Source organism: Terrapene carolina, unplaced genomic scaffold, assembly GCF_002925995.2.
Source record: "Terrapene carolina triunguis isolate 2854851 unplaced genomic scaffold, T_m_triunguis-2.0 Scaffold695, whole genome shotgun sequence".
NCBI classification, from domain to species: Eukaryota; Metazoa; Chordata; order Testudines; family Emydidae; genus Terrapene; species Terrapene triunguis.
The window spans coordinates 186,901-205,514 of NW_020665046.1; the positions used below are offsets into that span (position 1 = coordinate 186,901).

Consider the following 18,614-nt stretch of genomic DNA (forward strand, 5'->3'; position numbering starts at 1 on the left):
AAAAGATTTGGGGGTCGTGGTGGATAATCAGTTGTATATGGGCTTCCAGTGCAAAGCTGTAGCCTAAAGGGCTAATGCGATCTTTGGATTTATAAGCAGGAAAATCTTGAGTAAAACAGAGAGGTGATTTTACCTCTATATTTGGCACTGGTGCGAATGCTGCTGGAATTCTGTGTCCAGTTCTGGTGTCCACAATTCAAGAAGGATGTTGATAAATGGGAACGAGTTCAGAGAAGAGCCACAAGAATGATTAAAGGATTAGAAAACCTGCCTTGCAGGGATAGAGTCGGAGTTCAATCTAGTTAGCTTAGAAAGAGAAGATTATGGCATGATTTGATTACAGTCTATAAGTACCTACACGAGGAACAAATATTTACTAATGGGCTCTTCAGTCTAGCAGAGAAGGGTCTAACACGGTGGGAAAATTTTTTGTCCCAAGGGCCACATCTGGGTATGGAAATTGTATGGTGGGCCATGAATGCTCACGAAATTGGGGGTTGGGGTGCAGGAGGGGGTGAGGGCTCCGACTGGGGGTGCGGGCTCTGGGGTGGGGTTGGGGGTGCAAGAGGGTGATCCGGGCTGGGACCAAAGGGTTCGGAGGGCAGGAGGGGGATCAGGGCTGAGGGGGTTGGGGTTCAGGAGGAGGGCAGGGGGGCAGGCTCCAGGCAGCACTTACCTCAAGCAGCTCCCAGAAGCAGTGGCATGTCCCTCCTCCAGCTCCTACGCAGAGGCGCAGCCAGGCAGCTCTGCGCGCTGCCCCATCCGCAGGTGCTGCCCCTGCAGCTCCCATTGGCTGCGGTTCCCAACCAATGGGAGCTGCGGGGGCGGCGCTTGGGGCCGGGGCACCATGCAGAGCCTCCTGGCTGTGCCTATGTGTAGGAGCCGGGGGGGACATGCCGCTGCTTCCAGGAGCCGCACGGAGCGGGGCAAGCCCCTGATCCTGCTCCCTGGCTGGAGCGCCAGAGTAGGGCAATCTCTGGACCCACTCCCTGATGGGAGCTCGAGGACCAGATTAAAACTTCTGGAGGGCCAGATGCGGCCCCCGGGCCATAGTTTGCCCACCCCTGGTCTAACACGATCCAATGGCTGGAAGTTTAAGCTAGACAAATATAGACTAGAAATGAAGCATACATTTTTAATAGTGAAAATAGAGAACCATTGGAACAATTTACCAAGGGTCATGGTGGATTCTCCATCGGTGACAATTTTAAATCGAGGTTGGATGTTTTTCTAAAAGCTCTGCTCTAGGAATTATTGTGGGGCAGGTTTCTGGCCTGTGTTACACAGGTGGTCAGACTTCATTATCACAGTGGTCCCTTCTTGCCTTGGAATCTATATGTAAACAAGAACAGAACAGAATGTTCAGCTCAGCCTTTCTGCTCAGGCTTCGTTTCTCCCAGGATTCCTCTCTCAGGACTGCTTAGCCCACACTCTAGATCCAGTCTAGGGCCACTAGGAGGGAAAGTGAGTCAGCAGAACCTACTTAACCCTTTTGTAGCAGGATCAGCGCCTGCTAACAGGGCTGGGTGTTTATGGCAAATATTGTCAGTCTTTTGCTGACATGTATATGCCATATTAGAAGCTATAGTTACCCACACACCCACCTGGTGTAGTGGCTAAGGCTGTTGCTCGTATTAGGCTTTGTTGGTCCCTGTGGGTTACAGTATGAGATGGCTGGGCGTAGCCTCCACCTGCTGTAATCACTTGGATTTGTAAAGTGCAGAGGAGAGTTTCCTCCTCGGTCCTTGGACTGAGCTCCCTTCTGTCTGCTCGTGGGAGGGCTAAAAGCCCTATGGCATGGTGGATTATCTTGGTGTCCTGTCCAATACCCCTCTCTCCCACATTGGTAAAACAGCTACTGACAGCCCACGCTTGTTCTGAGTGCAGAGTGGCTGCACTGCCCCAGCCTGGCCTGCTGGCTAAGGTAGTTCAGAGATCTGTGCGGAACCCTGAGGTGCTCAGCTACCGTCGGGACAAGTGCCATAAAAACACCCTCTAAAGAAACCACATTCCCCTCTGTCTGTGCTATGGGGGAAAAGCTCCTCCAGCTTCTCTGATGACCCTGCTGCCCCCAGGGAGCTGCTCTGTCCTGTCTGGCACTGCAGGAGACCTGAGCAGAAACCAGAGCAGGTTTCCAGCCCCTTGCAAGGGAGATCACACCTCTAACAAGGTAAATCTCCTCTCCCAGGAGGACATAGCGAAGCTGCTGCGTTACGAGTCCTCGGCGCTGCCTGCAGGCCAGCTGACCAGCCTGACGGAGTACGCCAGCCGCATGCAGGCAGGGAGCCGAAATATCTACTACTTGTGTGCGCCCAATCGGCACCTAGCCGAGCACTCGCCGTACTTCGAGGCCATGAAGAAAAAAGATATGGAGGTGGGTGAGCAATGCACTGTGTCTCAGCAGGATGCAGCAGTGTGCTGCCCTCTGCTGCTGCCAGTCGGCGTCAGCACCACAGAGTGCTGTCTCTGCTGCCAGGCCCAGCTTCCTCTCTGTGGGGTCCCCTGTGTCTGGTGTATTTTATGGTCTTGCTGGATACAGCAGAGCTGCTGCAAAGGAGACACAACCTTTGAGATATGTTGCTCCCTGCCCTCTGCATATGTTACTTCTTCAGTCATTCTGTGGGGCCAGTGCAGCCTAACAGCCCTCTGCCTCCTCTTGGGTTCGGATATTCACCCTGCACGGGGGAGAGGATTATTAGATCTGTCTCTTTATTCAGAAGCAAAGGGCAATGGGAGCCTCACAAACATATGAGTTAGTATTGGTCTGTACAGGCGATAATCCGTGAGCTCTTGCACTTCTCTTGGCTTAACAACACAGGAGTAAAGCTGCTCTGCCTCAGAGCCCAGCCATTGGTTTGCAATGCCTGTACCAGGGTGATGAGTGAGGAGCAGGTCAGTGTCTGGGCCTATGGTCTTTTCCAGGGGTCCTAGGATGTTCCTCCTCACCTTTCACAGTTCCTCCCCAGGGCAGCAAGAATTCTCCATCTCCAGGCTCCTCCAGGCTACTTTGGGATCCTCCAAATTTGGGGCAGGAGGGAATTTCCCCTTGCACGTATTAGCAGAGTCCTGTGGGATGTTCAGTTTCTCCTGGGCACTGAGCAGGGATCTGATAGGGTCAGGTGGGCATATTCCACACAGTCCATTTCCTGGGACTGCTAGGGATCTGTGGTAGAGGGTAGGGATGAAATCTGGAGGACACTGAAGTACGAGAAGTTATATCTATAATCAGCAGTTTCTTGACTCAGTACTGCCCCTGCAAAGAGGAGATCTTTTCACAGAAGGCTGTTTTGTGCATGCTGAGACATTGTACGTCATGGCAGGGTGGATATTGCAAGGCAGGGATTCCCATGTTTTTTGCCGGCATGACCCCATTTTAATGAACCATTTCCTCCCGGGGCCACAGATAGCATGGAGGGTGCCGCTTTGTAAAGCAAAATGGCATCCTCTCCCCTCACATGACTGCACACGCACTGTACATGTGAGGTCTCACCACACAGAGGATGCCATTTTGTTTGCCAGCACCATACATGTGAGGTCACGCTGTGCGGAGCAGAATGGTGTCCTCTGCACACTAGGGACAGCCGTGACCCCATCTGCTGGTGGCACGACCCCATTTGGGAACTGCGGCTGCAAGGGGAGGGGTTTGCACAGAGCTCATCAATGTCAGTCAACAAACCTGTTGGCCTGTTCAGTTGCTCTATGTGTCAGGGGGGGAGGGGGGGCAGCGGTGGATCTGCCAGCATTCACTTGTGATGCTCTTGCTGGCTAGCACAACTTTGCACCCTGGGAAAGGGAAGAGGCTATTGTCCTTGCAGCTTTGATGAGCTGTCGGCAATCCTGTTCATCACTGGACACCACGTTGCTTACTGTCCTTTCCAATACAGGTGCTGTTCTGCTATGAGCAGTTTGATGAGCTGACACTCTTGCACCTTCGGGAGTTTGACAAGAAGAAGCTGATCTCAGTAGAGACTGACATTGTTGTTGACCACTATAAGGAAGAGAAGTTTGAGGAGAGTCGCCCAGGTAGAGCATCCCTTCCCCCAGCACTTCCTGTGCATGGCCTTGGGCTCAGCACCTACATTCTCCAGCTCAGCAGCCAGATGGCGCTGAACCTCCCACGTGGCAGCCAAGGTGGTAGCCAGTGAGAATATCCTATTTTCGTGCCCTCCCTCAAGAAAGCATTGCCTTTGCCGGGCATGTGAGCAAACTCTCTCTAGTTAGCATCCTGCCTCTGCAGTGCTCACAGGCACCCATGGCAGCTCTGCCCCTGACCTGGGCAGCTGTCTCCCTGTATAGTGCCTGCTCTTGGTTTGTAAGCTGCTGATCTCCAGTTCTTGCAAGTTCCTTACCTGTTACTTTCCCACCCTCCCTGAAGAAGGAGGGGGTGGAGATGCAGCCTCCCTTTCCCAACCAGTGCTGCAGGCCCACTCTGGGAGGCCTTTTAGCTATCCTGCACTGTCCTGCGAAGCTCACTGGGTCACTGAGGATTCACGAGGCCAGTGGCTGTAAAGGGCTACGAAGTGTTGATTATATTCTCAGTAATAACACCGAGAACATGAAGCAGGAGCAGTATAGCATAGATGTAAATTCTTCTCTTTAAAATAAAAGAAATCTAACGTCCTGTCTGCGCTGGGGTCAAAACCCTGTCTGGTAAGAGAGCAGGCCCTGCTGTGGACAGGACCCAAGCAGTTTCCTAGTTTAAAACAGTGATTAAAATATTGCGTAGTGAGTTCACGGACATCTCTGGTTTATCTTCGTTTTAAAGCCAGCTTCATTTTAAAAGCAGACACTCCTGATCCCAGGGGTGATATTGCAGAGTGAGGGGATTGGGGTGGAATAAGCTTGCCCTCTTTATGTAGGAGGTGGTCTCTGGAATGATGCGGGTTGAGATTGTGCGTTTGGCATGGTGCCATATCTCTGCATCTCTGTTTGGTAAGAGAGCAGACGGATGGATATGTGAAATGGACAAAGCTGCTTTTCAGGAGCAAAGCACACATTCCCTAGTGCTGCCCAGTGACAGACAGTACTGCAATGTAACCCATCCTCCTTCCCCCAAGCTGCAGAACGCCTGACGGAGAAAGAGGCTGAGGAGCTGATGGCCTGGATGAGGAATGCATTGGGCTCTCGCATCACCAGTGTTAAGGTACATGTGCTATGGGATTCTAGTAGCTAAAGGTAGAAAAGACCTATATAGATCATAACCTCTGAAAAGAGGAAGGATGGTCTTATGGTCAAGGCACTGAACTAGGGCCCAGAAGATGTGGGTTCAGCCACAGATTTTCAATGTGACCTTGGGCGAATCATTTAATCTCTCCGTGCCTCGATTCCCCACCTGTAACATGGGTGTAAGAACCCTTCCTTTGTCTGCCTTGTCTAGTTAGCCTGTAGGTGCCTCAGGGCAAGGACAGTCTCTTACTGTTATATGCAGCACCTGCCACAATGGGGCCCTGACCTCAGGTGGGCCCCTAGATGCCATGGTAGTATAAATAATAAGTCTCCTCCCCACCTCCCTTCTGCCAGGGCAGGATGTAAATAGCGTATCTGATGGTCCCGTGCTTATCAAGGGATAGGGCTGGATCTGCATGGCCCTTTCAGTAATATTCCTGCATAAATCCAGCTCTCGTCTTTCCCCCTGTATCTCAGTTTCAGTGTTGCTTTCTTGGACTCTGTCTATACACCCCAGGCTGGTTTGGCAACCAAAGGGCTAATGCAGACTGTCTGTCTGCTCAGCCTGAGCTGATTGGCAGCTCCACGGCAGCTGGGAGTATTAAAGGGCTGTAAGGCAGGAGGGCAGGGTGGCTGCTAGAGAGACAGAGGGACTATGGAGAGAAGCTCCTGACAGCAAACTGGTAAGAAGAGAAGCCAACACTCCAGAGAGAGAGAGAGAAGCAGAACAAGAGGCTGTAAAGCCCACAGAGGTAGGAAGCAGTGCAGGGAACAGCAATGGTCTTCAGAAGGGTTAACTCTGCCTGCTCCAAACAAGGGCCCTGAGCTGGAGCCTAGTAGAGTGAGTCGGCCTGGGTCCTCCTACCTCTTATCCAGACTAAGAAGGAAGATGGAAAATGGTCAAGGACAGTGAGTGTTAGACATAGGCCAGAGGAGCGAGTCCGAGACCGCTGGACTTCGAGTTCCTTATATTTGGACCTTTCTGCTAGCTACAAAAGGAGATTGACTGAGCAGTGACTTAGCTAGAGAACTAGGCTGCATAAGATGACAGACTCTCTTGACACCAGAAGGGCTGGAGGGTTTGTTAGATTGAAAGGACCCCTGAAGCTCCGGGACACAGGAAAGTGCTCTAGAGGCCAGGGTGTGCTCCTACAGACACCAGTTCTTTGGCTTGGCTCAGAGGCGTGATTGCAGTCGGATTGTTCAGGTACACTTGGGTTACCAGGGAGCAGTTAGGCTAGTAGTGAGCATGCTGAGTGATCAGTAATGTTTGTTGGTAGAATAATTCCTCGAGTTCTCACTCTGTAAACAGTAGAGTGAACTGATACAGCACTTCATCTTCAGAGTGCTTCACAAACGTATTCAGCCCTCTGGGTGGAGGATCTTAATTGGTCTTCCGCCTCTGTACAAAGTGGGTAGGTGACTGGCTTGAGGTCAGAGAAAGGAGTCAGTGGAGCACTTACATACTGTGGGGACGGGCACTGTAGCAAACTCTCAGGTAGGTAGATAATGGCAGAGGCAGAATTAGACCCATATCATCCAAGCTCCCCGCCCTGTGCTCATTGTCTGTCTCTCTCACTCACTCACTCGCGCACTCAAAAAGGTACTGTTCAGGCCGTGGGCTTTCACCCCATTGTAAGCAGTTTCTTGAGTGTGGGTGTCAGTTCTCTAGGAACTTTGTGTAGCTTCTGCACTGAGGGGACATTCTCCTCCTTGGCTGAAAACCAGCCTTTGAGCCCTTCATTCTCCCCCACCTCTGAGCCGCCTGCATTTCCCATCCTGTCACTGTCCCATCCTGTTCTTCTTCGAGTGCTTGTTCACGCCCATTCCACATTAGGTGTACGCGCGCCGCGTGCACGAATCGTCGGAAACTTTTTCCCTCAGCGGCTCCCGTCGGGCCCGCAGGGTCCCCCTTCCCGCCAGAGCGGCGCCCCGCCCTCGCGTATATATATCCCTGCCGGCCCGACCCTCCCTCAGTTCCTTCTTACCGCCCGTGGCGACGTTGGAACAACTCTGTCTCTCGCCTGAGAGTGTCCCTTAGCATAGCCATTAGCAATAGTTAGCAGTTCATAATACAGTTAAGAGTTTTAGTGTTAAGTTGTTATTGAGTTCTTCTAAGGACCAAAAATCTCTTGGTGATAGGGGTTTGGTCAACCCCGGCACCGGCCCTGGGCGGCGGGGCATGCCGCACGCCCAAGGCTTTAAGGCGTGTGCCGCTTGCCGCAGGCCTATGCCAGTGAGCGACCCGCACGAGTCGTGTCTCCGTTGCCTCGGGGAAGCTCACCAGAAGGAGCGCTGTAAAATTTGTAAGGCCTTCAAGCCCAGAACCAAAAAAGAGAGGGAATTTCGCCTTAGACAGCTCCTCATGGAGGCGGCGTTACAGCCCTACTCTTCCGCGGCACCGTCCGCTTCGGTGCGGAGTGCCCCGGCATCGGTCCGCGACCCGACACCGGTGGCGCAGACTAAGCCCACGGCACCGCCAAGACGGGAACACGCCCGGCATCGATCTTCTTCGCCGGCCAAGTCGAAGGGCCAGCCTAAGGCCCGGGGGCCCTCCCCAAATAAGAAGGCGGCACCGGCAAAGCCCGCAAGTGCGGCCAAGGCCGTGACGGCCCCGGTACAGGTCCTGGCACCAGTGGCTCCGGCGCCGAAGGGCCCGTCGAGCCCCGGGACGAGCGCGTCGAGTGCGGAGGATGGGCTGGAGGAACTGTTGGAACAGCCCTCCACCCCGGACACATTTGAGGCGGCAAAGGACCTAATTGAATTGTCCTCCGAGAGCACACTCCGCGCTACAGACATTCCGCCGCGACTGCCATCCAAGGGCAAACCGGCGATGATGCGCCCGTCGCGGTCGCCATCTCGGCACCGTTCACGGCGCCGGTCCCGGTCGAGCTCCGCCTCGGTGGACTCCCGGCTTCCCACCGCACAACGGGCCACGAAACAGTCAGGGCCCGATGCGAGCGTGGCACCGCCCCAGCAACCCGGCTCAAGCAGGCGCCGGGACGCTTCGATGGCGAGGCTCCCAAGGCCATCCTCCCGCAGCCGCTCCCGGTCCCGCGGTCAACGGTACCGTTCCAGGTCCAGATCGGCACGCCGCTACTCACGGTCCCGGTCCCGACGGCACCGCTCCCCGACACCGGACCGGCACCGCCCCACGGCACCGCCGTGGCCCTCTAGGTCACTGTCCCTAGCATCGGAAGAGGGCTCGGGTCTTTTCAGATATGGCCGCAGAGGGCATGCCGCTAGAGAGCACGAGGCCTCTTGGCAGCCGCATTGGAGCTATCCTGGACAGTGGCCGTTCTGGACGCCGTGGGCCTATCATCAGCAAGGCCCTCCGTCTAGAACCTCGAGATCGGGCCCCTCAGGAGACCGGTCCCGCTCCCCACGGTACCGCCCTACCTCCCGTGCGGAGGCCACGGTCTCCAGACCACCGGACGCAGAGAGGGCGGACTCGGCACCGAGCTCGGCACCGTCCCTGACTCGGGACAGGGGGCGCACCCCGGAGGGCCGCCCCGCTGAGGAGGAGCTACAGGAGGATGAGGACGCTCAAAAAGCCATGACCTCCTCCTCCTCGCCGGACGAGGCCGTGGCGGGCACGACAGTATCCGGCCCTCCCCCTATTGACCACCGGGCGCACCAGGACCTGCTCCGCCGGGTGGCCCTCAATTTGGGTCTACAAGCAGAGGAGACGGTTGAGCAGGAGGACCCGATGGTGGACATTCTGAGCCCAGAGGGTCCCTCCAGGATCGCCCTCCCGCTCATAAAAACGGTCCAGGCAAACTATAGGACCGTATGGCAAACGCCAGCCTCCTCTGCGCCAACTGCAAAAGGCATAGAAAGGAAGTACTTTGCCCCGTCCAAAGGGTTTGACTTTCTCTTCTCCCATCCGACCCCATGTTCGCTGGTCGTCTCGGCGGTTAACGAGCGGGAAAGGCATGGCCAGCAGGCCCCAGCACCCAAGGCCAAGGAGGCAAAACGACTAGACCTATTTGGCAGGAAGGTCTATTCGTCCGGAGGCCTCCAGTTGCGGATAGCAAACCAGCAAGCGATCCTCAATAGACATAACTTTAACTCATGGGCATCTGTGTCCAAGTTCAAAGAGGCCTTGCCTCAGGGCTCACAACCTGAGTTTGCGGCACTAGTGGACGAGGGGAAGGCGGTGGCCAAAACATCGTTACAGGCCTCACTTGACTCTGCCGACGCAGCCGCTAGAACAATCGCGTCAGGCGTAGTGATGAGACGCGCTGCATGGCTGCAATCTTCTGGCCTTCCTCCGGAGGTACAAAATACCTTCCAAGACCTGCCGTTCGAGGGTTCGGGCCTATTTTCAGAGCAGACTGACGCCAGGCTACACAGCCTCAAGGACTCTCGGGCTACCCTTAAGTCCTTGGGGATGCACACCCCTGTGACACAGAGGAAGCCGTTCAAGCCCCAACCTCCACAGAGGCAGTATCATCCTCGCCCTCGGCAGGAACCATACCGTAGACGGGGCAGGGACAATAGACGTAGGCACAACAATACGCCTAACCAAGGCCAAAACCAGGGCCAAAACAAGACGCAGCCGGGAAACAAACAAGGATTTTGAAGCTGCGATCGAGGACAGCGTACCCATCTCTTCTCCGGATCCACCCCTGGGTTTCAGGGACCGCCTGTCCCATTTTTTCCGTGCCTGGTCTCATATAACATCAGACCGTTGGGTCCTGCGCACGGTGGAATCAGGTTACACCCTCCAGTTCTCTTCACCCCCTCCCTCCCACCCACCACCCCCGTCCCTCTTCAGGGACCCCTCTCACGAGCAACTCCTCATACAGGAGGTACAGACCCTCCTCGAGGTGGGGGCGGTGGAGGAGGTTCCTCTGGACTTCAGAGGAAGAGGGTTCTATTCCAGATACTTCCTCATCCCCAAAGCAAAAGGGGGCCTCCGTCCTATCCTGGATCTTCGCAAGCTAAACAAGTACTTGCAGAAGCCACGTTTCCATATGGTCTCCCTTGGTACCATCATTCCTTCCCTGGATCCGGGGGATTGGTACGCTGCCCTCGATATGAAAGACGCCTATTTTCACATCGCCATTCGCCCGGCCCATCGGCGTTTCCTGCGCTTCACTGTCCAACAGCGCCATTTCCAGTTCACGGTCTTGCCCTTCGGCCTGGCAACAGCCCCACGTGTCTTCACGAAGTGCATGTCGGTGGTAGCCGCCTTTCTTCGAAAAAGACGGATGCGCGTCTACCCGTACCTGGACGATTGGCTCCTGGCGGGCCGGTCAGAGGCAGAGGTCCGCGCCCATGTGGCACTGGCGTTGCAAGTATTCCGGGAACTCGGTCTGTTGGTCAATGTGCCCAAGTCATCGCTAGTCCCCACACAGAGGCTGGACTTCATAGGGGCAGTCCTGGACTCGGTGGCGGCACGGGCAAGTCTTCCCCTATCCCGATTCCTGGCTATCAAGGAGGCCGTGACCTCCATTCAGCGATTCCCTACGACCACGGCCAGATGTTGCCTGCAACTCCTGGGGCACATGGCGGCGTGCACGCACGTAGTCGGGCTTGCCCGTCTCAGGCTCCGGCCGCTGCAGCTGTGGTTGGCTCAGGTGTATCGCCCCAACAGAGACCCCTTGGACATGGTCGTCACGATCCCGGCTCGGGTGTCGAACGCCCTCCGTTGGTGGCTCAACCAACAGCAGGTTTGCGCAGGGGTCCCATTCACCGCCCCACAACCGACTCTGACGCTAGTAACAGACGCGTCGGACCTGGGTTGGGGTGCGCACCTAGGGGACCAGCGCACTCAGGGCTTGTGGTCCAGGGAGGAGCGGCTGCTCCACATCAACCTGAAGGAGCTGAGGGCGGTTCGCCTCGCCTGCCAGACCTTTCACGCCACCATAAAAGGACACAGCGTGTCAGTTCTGACAGACAACACTACCGCTATGTTTTACATAAACAAGCAGGGCAGGTCCCGGTCCTCTCCCCTCTGTCGCGAGGCTCTCCTCCTCTGGGACTTCTGCATAGCCCATTCAGTACAACTTCGGGCAGCATATCTCCCCGGGGTCCAGAATGAGCTGGCGAACCGTCTCAGCCGGTCCTACCTCAGGCACGAGTGGAGGCTGAGACGAGACATCCTCCGTTCTATTTTCCTGAGGTGGGGGTTTCCCCAGGTGGATTTATTTGCCAGCAAGGGCAACAGCCAGTGCCCGCAATTCTGCTCGTTCCAGGGTCACAGTCCAGGCTCAATGGCGGACGCCTTTGCAATCCCGTGGGGCGGAAGCCTGATGTACGCCTTTCCCCCGTTCCCACTCATCCACAGGGTCCTCCTAAAGGTCCGCAGGGACAGGGCGACAGTCATCCTAATCGCCCCGGCGTGGCCACGCCAACACTGGTTCACCACTCTGTTGGAACTGTCCATGACCGCTCCGATGGCCCTTCCCCTCCATCACGACCTCATCACCCAGGATCGGGGTCGCCTACTCCACCCGAACCTGCCATCGCTGCATTTCACGGCATGGCTACTCTCTGGCTAAGTGGGGTGGAGCACAGGTGTTCCCACGAGGTCCAGCAAATCCTACTTGGTAGTAGGAAACCCTCCACGAGGGCAGCCTACCTGGCCAAGTGGAAGCGCTTCTCCTTGTGGTGTGCGCCTCAGCACTCGCAGCCTTTACAGGCCTCGATACCACTGATTCTCGACTACTTGCTGCACCTCAAGCGTCAAGGCCTCGCCCCCGCTTCTATTAAGGAGCATCTGGCCGCCATTTCGGCGTTCCACCCTGGGGAATCGGGCAGATCCGTGTTCTCCAACCCCACGGTGGTCCGATTCCTCAAGGGTCTGGAGCGGGTGTTCCCCAACTCGCGCCCTCCTATACCCCCGTGGAACCTCAATCTGGTCCTCACTAAGCTTATGGGGCCGCCCTTTGAACCCCTGGCCTCTTGCTCCCTCACGCACCTTTCATGGAAGGTCGCGTTCCTCGTGGCCATCACCTCGGCTAGGAGGGTGTCGGAGTTGAGGGCCCTTACCTCGGAGCCCCCTTATACCGTCTTTTATAAAGATAAGGTGCAGCTTAGGCCTCACCCTAAATTCCTCCCAAAGGTGGTCACGAATTTTCACATGGGGCAGGACATTTGTTTACCGGTATTCTTCCCTAAGCCCCATACGGACCCAAGCCATCGCAGCCTACATACCCTGGATGTTAGGCGGGCATTGGCTTTTTATCTGGACCGTACCCGGCCTTTCCGTAAATCGTCCCAGCTGTTCGTGGCCGTTGCGGAACGCATGAAGGGCCAGCCTATTTCTACGCAACGACTGTCGGCGTGGATCGTGCATTGTATACGTACGTGCTACGAGCTCGCCAACACGCCTGCTCCTCAGATCAGGGCTCACTCCACTAGAGCCCAGGCGTCCTCGACGGCCTTTTTGGCACAGGTCCCGCTCCAGGAGATCTGCAAGGCAGCCACCTGGTCGTCAGTGCATACCTTCACAGCCCACTACGCGGTCCACCATCAGACCAGAGATGATGCAGTGGTCGGCAGGGCGGTGCTGCAATCAATTATTCCTTGACTCCTACCCTCCTCCAACGGTAAGCTTGCGAGTCACCTAATGTGGAATGGACGTGAACAAGCACTCGAAGAAGAAAAGACGGTTACTTACCTTCTGTAACTGTTGTTCTTCGAGATGTGTTGTTCACGTCCATTCCACTTCCCACCCTCCTTCCCCTCTGTCGGAGTCACCGGCAAGAAGGAACTGAGGGAGGGTCGGGCCGGCAGGGATATATATACGCGAGGGCGGGGCGCCGCTCTGGCGGGAAGGGGGACCCTGCGGGCCCGACGGGAGCCGCTGAGGGAAAAAGTTTCCGACGATTCGTGCACGCGGCGCGCGTACACCTAATGTGGAATGGACGTGAACAACACATCTCGAAGAACAACAGTTACAGAAGGTAAGTAACCGTCTTTTCCTCTGACAGGTGACTCCACGACTGGACACCCACCCGGCCATGATCACTGTGCTTGAGATGGGGGCTGCCCGCCATTTTCTGCGCATGCAGCAGCTGGCCAAGACCAACGAGGAGCGTGCCCAGATCTTGCAGCCCACACTGGAGATAAACACAGGGTGAGATGGGACAGAGCCAGAGCACTTCAGCTTGGATGTTGTGCAAAGGCAGACACCAGCTAGCATGGCGAACTTGAACCAGCTGGGATCCTCCATTCTCTAAGTGCTGAGTTTGTGCTGCTATGTCTTGGCCTGTGGAGCTGTGCACAGTGATGGATGCAAGCTCTCATGATGTGCAGCCTCATGGGGGTCCCCCAGCAGCAGCCATCTGCATTATCCACCTCACAGGTTATGGGGCTGGGATGTGGAAGGAGGGAGGGAGAAGCTCACAGGTAAAGAGGCAGAGAAGGGAACTTTTGGCCATTAGGGAGGCATTTCGCCGTTCCTCCGTAGCTCATTGCTCCTCCTGGGACCAGTGGCTTTTTCATGCGTCCAAGGGGCACTGCGACGCTGTGCTGATCTCTCATTCCATTGCAGGCATGCGCTGATCAAGAAACTCAATCAGCTGAGGGTCAGCCAGCCCGACCTGGCCCAGCTGCTGCTCGATCAGGTGAGAGCCATGTCTGCACCACTATGCTCCCTGGGCAGGCTGCCATATCTGTGGGCATTAAGGGAGTGGGCCAAGGCTGTCCTCATGGCCAGCTGGAATCATACACCCAATGGTCCCCACTCTAGGTATTTTTAGTCCTGCATGGCCCAGGGTCCATTTCCCTAGAATGTTGTGATGCCGTCCAGGAACGGGGCTCGGTGTTACCCACTCTGACCCTACTCGTGTTTGGTGTAGAGCTAGGAGCTATGCTGTTCTCACAGGGGTGGACTGCACTTGGGAAAGAAGGGCAGGAAGGGAAAAAGCAGAGAGAATTCATAGGCTTGTCCACTGGAAGCACCTGGCATTTAAGATGGCTCCTTTGAAGTGGGGAGGGGATGGTAAGTCTGTCTGAAAGTGATCAAGGCTCCAAGTGGCACATCACACTCACATGCACTCTGGGGCATGGGGTGCTAGAGAGAATCCCTGGGCAGCACCTCTTCCTATCATATGATCCCCCCCCCAGATGTGCATCCCATGATCTTCTACAGAGGAGCAGCACTTCTTCATTTCATACCAAGGTGGCTGCTGCTGCTAATAACACTCCTTCTCTTCTCTGTGCCCTTGTCTCACTCAGATTTATGAGAATGCCATGATAGCAGCAGGACTGAATGATGATCCCAGACCTATGGTGAGCCGTCTGAATGAACTCCTTACCAAAGCCCTGGAAAAACACTGAGCCCAAACGTATCGAAAGGGCAAGCTCTGTGCCAGATGCCAGTCTCTGTTCCCTCCAGCACAACTGCTTCTGTTGTTGACTGTTGGAACAGCTGTCTGTTCCCAAATTCTGTGCTGCATGGGGTAGAATATCTGCAACTCTGCGTGACACCTAAATGTGCTTCCAAGTTTCACTTTATAGGGAGGTTGCAGTTGTAATTACTGGACTGTGTATTACCCACACAGAGTCCCATCGTCCTGCTGAGACAAAACCTGGAGATTACTGCTAAAATGATTTGCCAGGATTTCTAAGGTTGGCCCAAAAATCCTAATTTCATATCGATTCTAGAAACAGCCTTTCCCAACAGAGCAGTTGACATCAGGAGTCCAGACTAGCTCCATGGACTAGAACCCCATATAGCCACCCAGGAATTAGCCCTTATACACCAATGGGCTCAGAACACCAGCCTTCAGCACTAGCAAAATTCATTAGCTTGTCAGGAAACCACCTCTCCCTGGCACCTAGGGCTTAGCAGGCACAGGGATAGATTGTTGCCATTAGCAAACACAGGTACTACTGATGGAACAATGATTTGTCAACAGAGTAGTGTGGCAGATAAGGTAGCTTAGCTGCTGGATAACTGAACTCATCCCTGTATCTGGGGAAATGTTTAACAAGCTCACTTGGCTTTTTGGACAGTTTCCAGGGTTTTTGCCTCCCTTGCGGTATAATTTGCATGCCCCAGGTAATCTCTGTTCTGTTTATTTATATTAAATAAATTCCTCTTCATTTCAAGATACCTTCATCATGGGATTTTGCCTTATTTTGTTTTATGTTGTGTCCCAGGTCTGCTAGCATGACAGTTCGTATCCTTCAGACAGTCCCCAATTCTGAGAGGCAGCAGGGTCCTAGAATGGTGGGGGAGGGTTCCCTCTGCTGGCGGGAACATGAGTAGGCTGGGGGAGGCAGTATAGAAGGAAGTGGAAGGAAGATAGGAGGCAAGTCCCTCAACTATGAATCCTTATTCTTGTCCTTAAGGTTATAAGATCTGAACTCCAGGTTTCTAACGTGTGCTTGCTACCCAACAGAAAGGGCTGAGATAGATGAGTCATCTTGGTCCTCCAAGTTTGTTTCTCAATTACACCTGGACAAATCAGTGTACAAGATTTTTTTTAATAACTGGCAACTCTGCAAACTCAGCATGGGCTCTGAGAGTCAGGCCAGCCTCTTTCTGGTTCATCCTTAAATCTCCAGTAATAAGATTCTGTAAGTAGAACTTGGTTAATGATTCTGGTGCTATGTGAGCCAGAATAGATGTCAGCTCTCTCCCAGAGCTATGTGAGCTCGGCAGGTGAACACAAATAAGTAGTAAAAACTTGTTACTAAATCAGCATTTCTGATGCTGACCAGACAAGATTCAAGAGTAATGTAGTGTCATTTTTACATACCATAAACTTACCTTAGCCTTCAGTTTTATTCAGATGAGGAAGAGTAGTAACTAATGGCTGATTGGTCTGGGGGCTGATAATGAGAGTAGAACCTTTCCCCTCTACATCTCCAGGATTAACCCAGACCAGATAAATGATGACCAGTGTCATCACTGACTGAAGTCTGTTCAGTGGCTTATATGAAAGGAGTGATGGGTCACAATCCAGCTCCCAGTAAGATACATGTGGCATCTTGTCGCTATTTGTGCTGGAATTCCTTAGTCATTTAAATGAGAGGTACCCAGTAAACTGTTTTTACACCTAATCTGCATTATATTGTGTATAACAGTAAGAGTGCAAATGAACTGGCATATATAGGCCACTACATTTGCAGCCAGTAGTTAATCTGTCATTAAACGCTTCCTTCCATGAAGTGAACCAAGACTGCACAGTTGTTTAAAATATATTCCTTAGAGAGGCGACCTTCTACGCAGAGTCCGTTAATAGATATATTGGATCATTCTGCCAACAAATCAGTGCAAGTATATAGGAATGACAAGTTATTACTAGATGCTACATGTCTATCCAGGGCTTGTTAGAACCTTGTATGATCACTGGAGAAATTGTATGCTGTCCTGTACTGCTAGAGAAATAGTATGCGGCCATGGAAGTAGACTGTATTGTAATGTGTTGCTATAGCTTTTTATGGAAACAGAGTAAAGAAATGGAAACTTCTGGTGAATTCCTGATAAGTACTCACCTGCACTCTGGCCATTCAGAGTTTGCTGACAGTTGCTGATAGTGGTGTCTGTTCACTGTCGGGGGAGATGTTGCATGGTGGAATGGAATCCTTTTGGCTGAGTTGAAGTTTAGTGTTGGTTTATAAAACCTGTGTGTTCTATCAGGAACTAATTCCTCCCCTGGCAGGGGCATGAACTCTATCTAACAGGCTATGATCCCATGAATCCTATGCACCAACCAACCCTTAGGGCCCTAACTTTGGGATTGAGAGGTGACTGACTAAAAGATCAAGCAAAGTAACATTTGTTCATATGAAAACCTGCCCCCTGGCCTTTATTGTGTCAGTATGAAAAGGGGTAATAAACAGTGTATGAAGGAGGCAGCAGCATGCAAAGGGTCAGACTTTGATCAAAAAGTCACATTTGTGATCATGCTATATCAAAGCAGGAGATGCATCACTGATTCCTTATTCCTGACCCATCCCATCCTTCTGCATTAATGATGGCTGATACCAGAGCCCTGATGAAGGGGAACAGTGACTGCACATGCATCAAGAGAATGGAAACAATTGAGTCATGATGTGAGAGAATTAAAATGATCTGTTGGCATATCCTTTTGACGCAGGATCCATATATTTGCAAAGGTAAAGCTGTGCGTGACAGGAGAGGCAATGACCAGCAGAGATAGGCAGGCTTTGTGAACCTTTTACGCGTGACTAGCACTACCGAGCACAGGTGGGAGAATGAGATGTAGCACCATTAGGGGATGAACAAAAACTACTGACCCCTGGGCAGTGCCATGCTATGGATGCAAAGGGTTTGCTTGACAGCTGGTCTGCAAATGGCTTTGAGGCTGAGGGGGGCTCTTCATAGCGCACAACAGAGGCTCCTTCGTTAACAAAAGTGGTGTAAAGGATGAGCTGCTCCAAACATATAGGTAAAAAGGAAAACCTTGAGCTGGGAATAGGCAGCCTAGTTTCCCACTTCCACTCCATATGGGAGTGCTCTATGCAGAAAGAAGAGCATTGTATGGAACATGCACATTACAGCAGAATTTCAATACGGAGGGTGGCAGCAAACCAGTGTTGTCAATTGTAGTCTTCTGACCACATTTTTCATGCAGAGATACTAAATTACTCATCCTCCTTTGCATTTGCACCAGCAAACTCTTTCCATCCCACCAGATACTTTTTCTGGACTTTGCAAACAGAACAGAACAGCCTTTGTGATTCCTTTAGCAAGCAAAAATCAAACCCCCCAATAACATTTAACATCCTGCAATGTTGGTGTGTAGTTTTGTTGGATGAGCCACTTATTCATCCTCCCTGATGTATTCTGCTTTCACCCGTGATGCTTACTTCCATGCCAGATTTCACCAGGACCCAAGTTGGGACAGCATGGGGGTCCTCTGAAGTACTCAGGCCCCATCCATGCTGTTTTGATTCATGGCTACAAGCAGTAGTAAGTCTAGGCCTACACACCATTGTATTGATAAGGTGTGATTTTATTCCGAGTTAGTTAAACCACTGCAACTTTTGTGTGTGGGCAATCTATTGGTTCAAAACCAGTTAAGATTGTTAGGTTGTGCTTCAAGCTATACTGATCTAAATACTGATTTAACTAAATTGGAATAAGTTTAAACCAGTTCAAATTCTATGTACAGACAAGCCCTAAGTGTTCATGTAGTTCGCAGGAGTAATAAATTGAGCTCTCAAGCCTCCTCCTTTTTCTGAGGCTGGTCAACTGACCCACAGGCACTACTGCGGAGTCACATACATCCTCAACACAGGAAACACAAAATGTTTATAGGCAGTGAAATCCAGTTTGGAAGGACGTGCCTGAGACCCTGTTCTTTGAGACTTGGACAGAATCCCTTGCAGGTCTGGCTGGGACCTTGAAACCGGACCAGCTCATAAAGTAGTTCACTGGGCCACATAACTGAGAACAGAGCTTTCTTCATCCAGACTTCCTGCTGAAACATTCAAGAGAGAGTCTTGGGTAGAGTCCA

General features: G+C 52.9%; 1 protein-coding gene across 1 annotated transcript in view; it reads left to right on the forward strand.

Annotated features, from left to right (window-relative positions):
• The window catches only part of TRAP1 (TNF receptor associated protein 1), a 69,447-nt gene extending 54,203 nt beyond the window's left edge, over window positions 1-15,244 (forward strand). The window contains exons 13-18 of the mRNA XM_024215091.3: window positions 2,189-2,374; window positions 3,885-4,023; window positions 5,058-5,143; window positions 13,110-13,255; window positions 13,673-13,745; window positions 14,359-15,244. Of these exons, the coding sequence (XP_024070859.1) occupies window positions 2,189-2,374; window positions 3,885-4,023; window positions 5,058-5,143; window positions 13,110-13,255; window positions 13,673-13,745; window positions 14,359-14,460 (732 nt within the window). The 3' untranslated portion in view covers window positions 14,461-15,244. The remainder of the gene's footprint in view (window positions 1-2,188; window positions 2,375-3,884; window positions 4,024-5,057; window positions 5,144-13,109; window positions 13,256-13,672; window positions 13,746-14,358) is intronic.
• The last annotated feature ends 3,370 nt before the right edge of the window (window positions 15,245-18,614 follow it).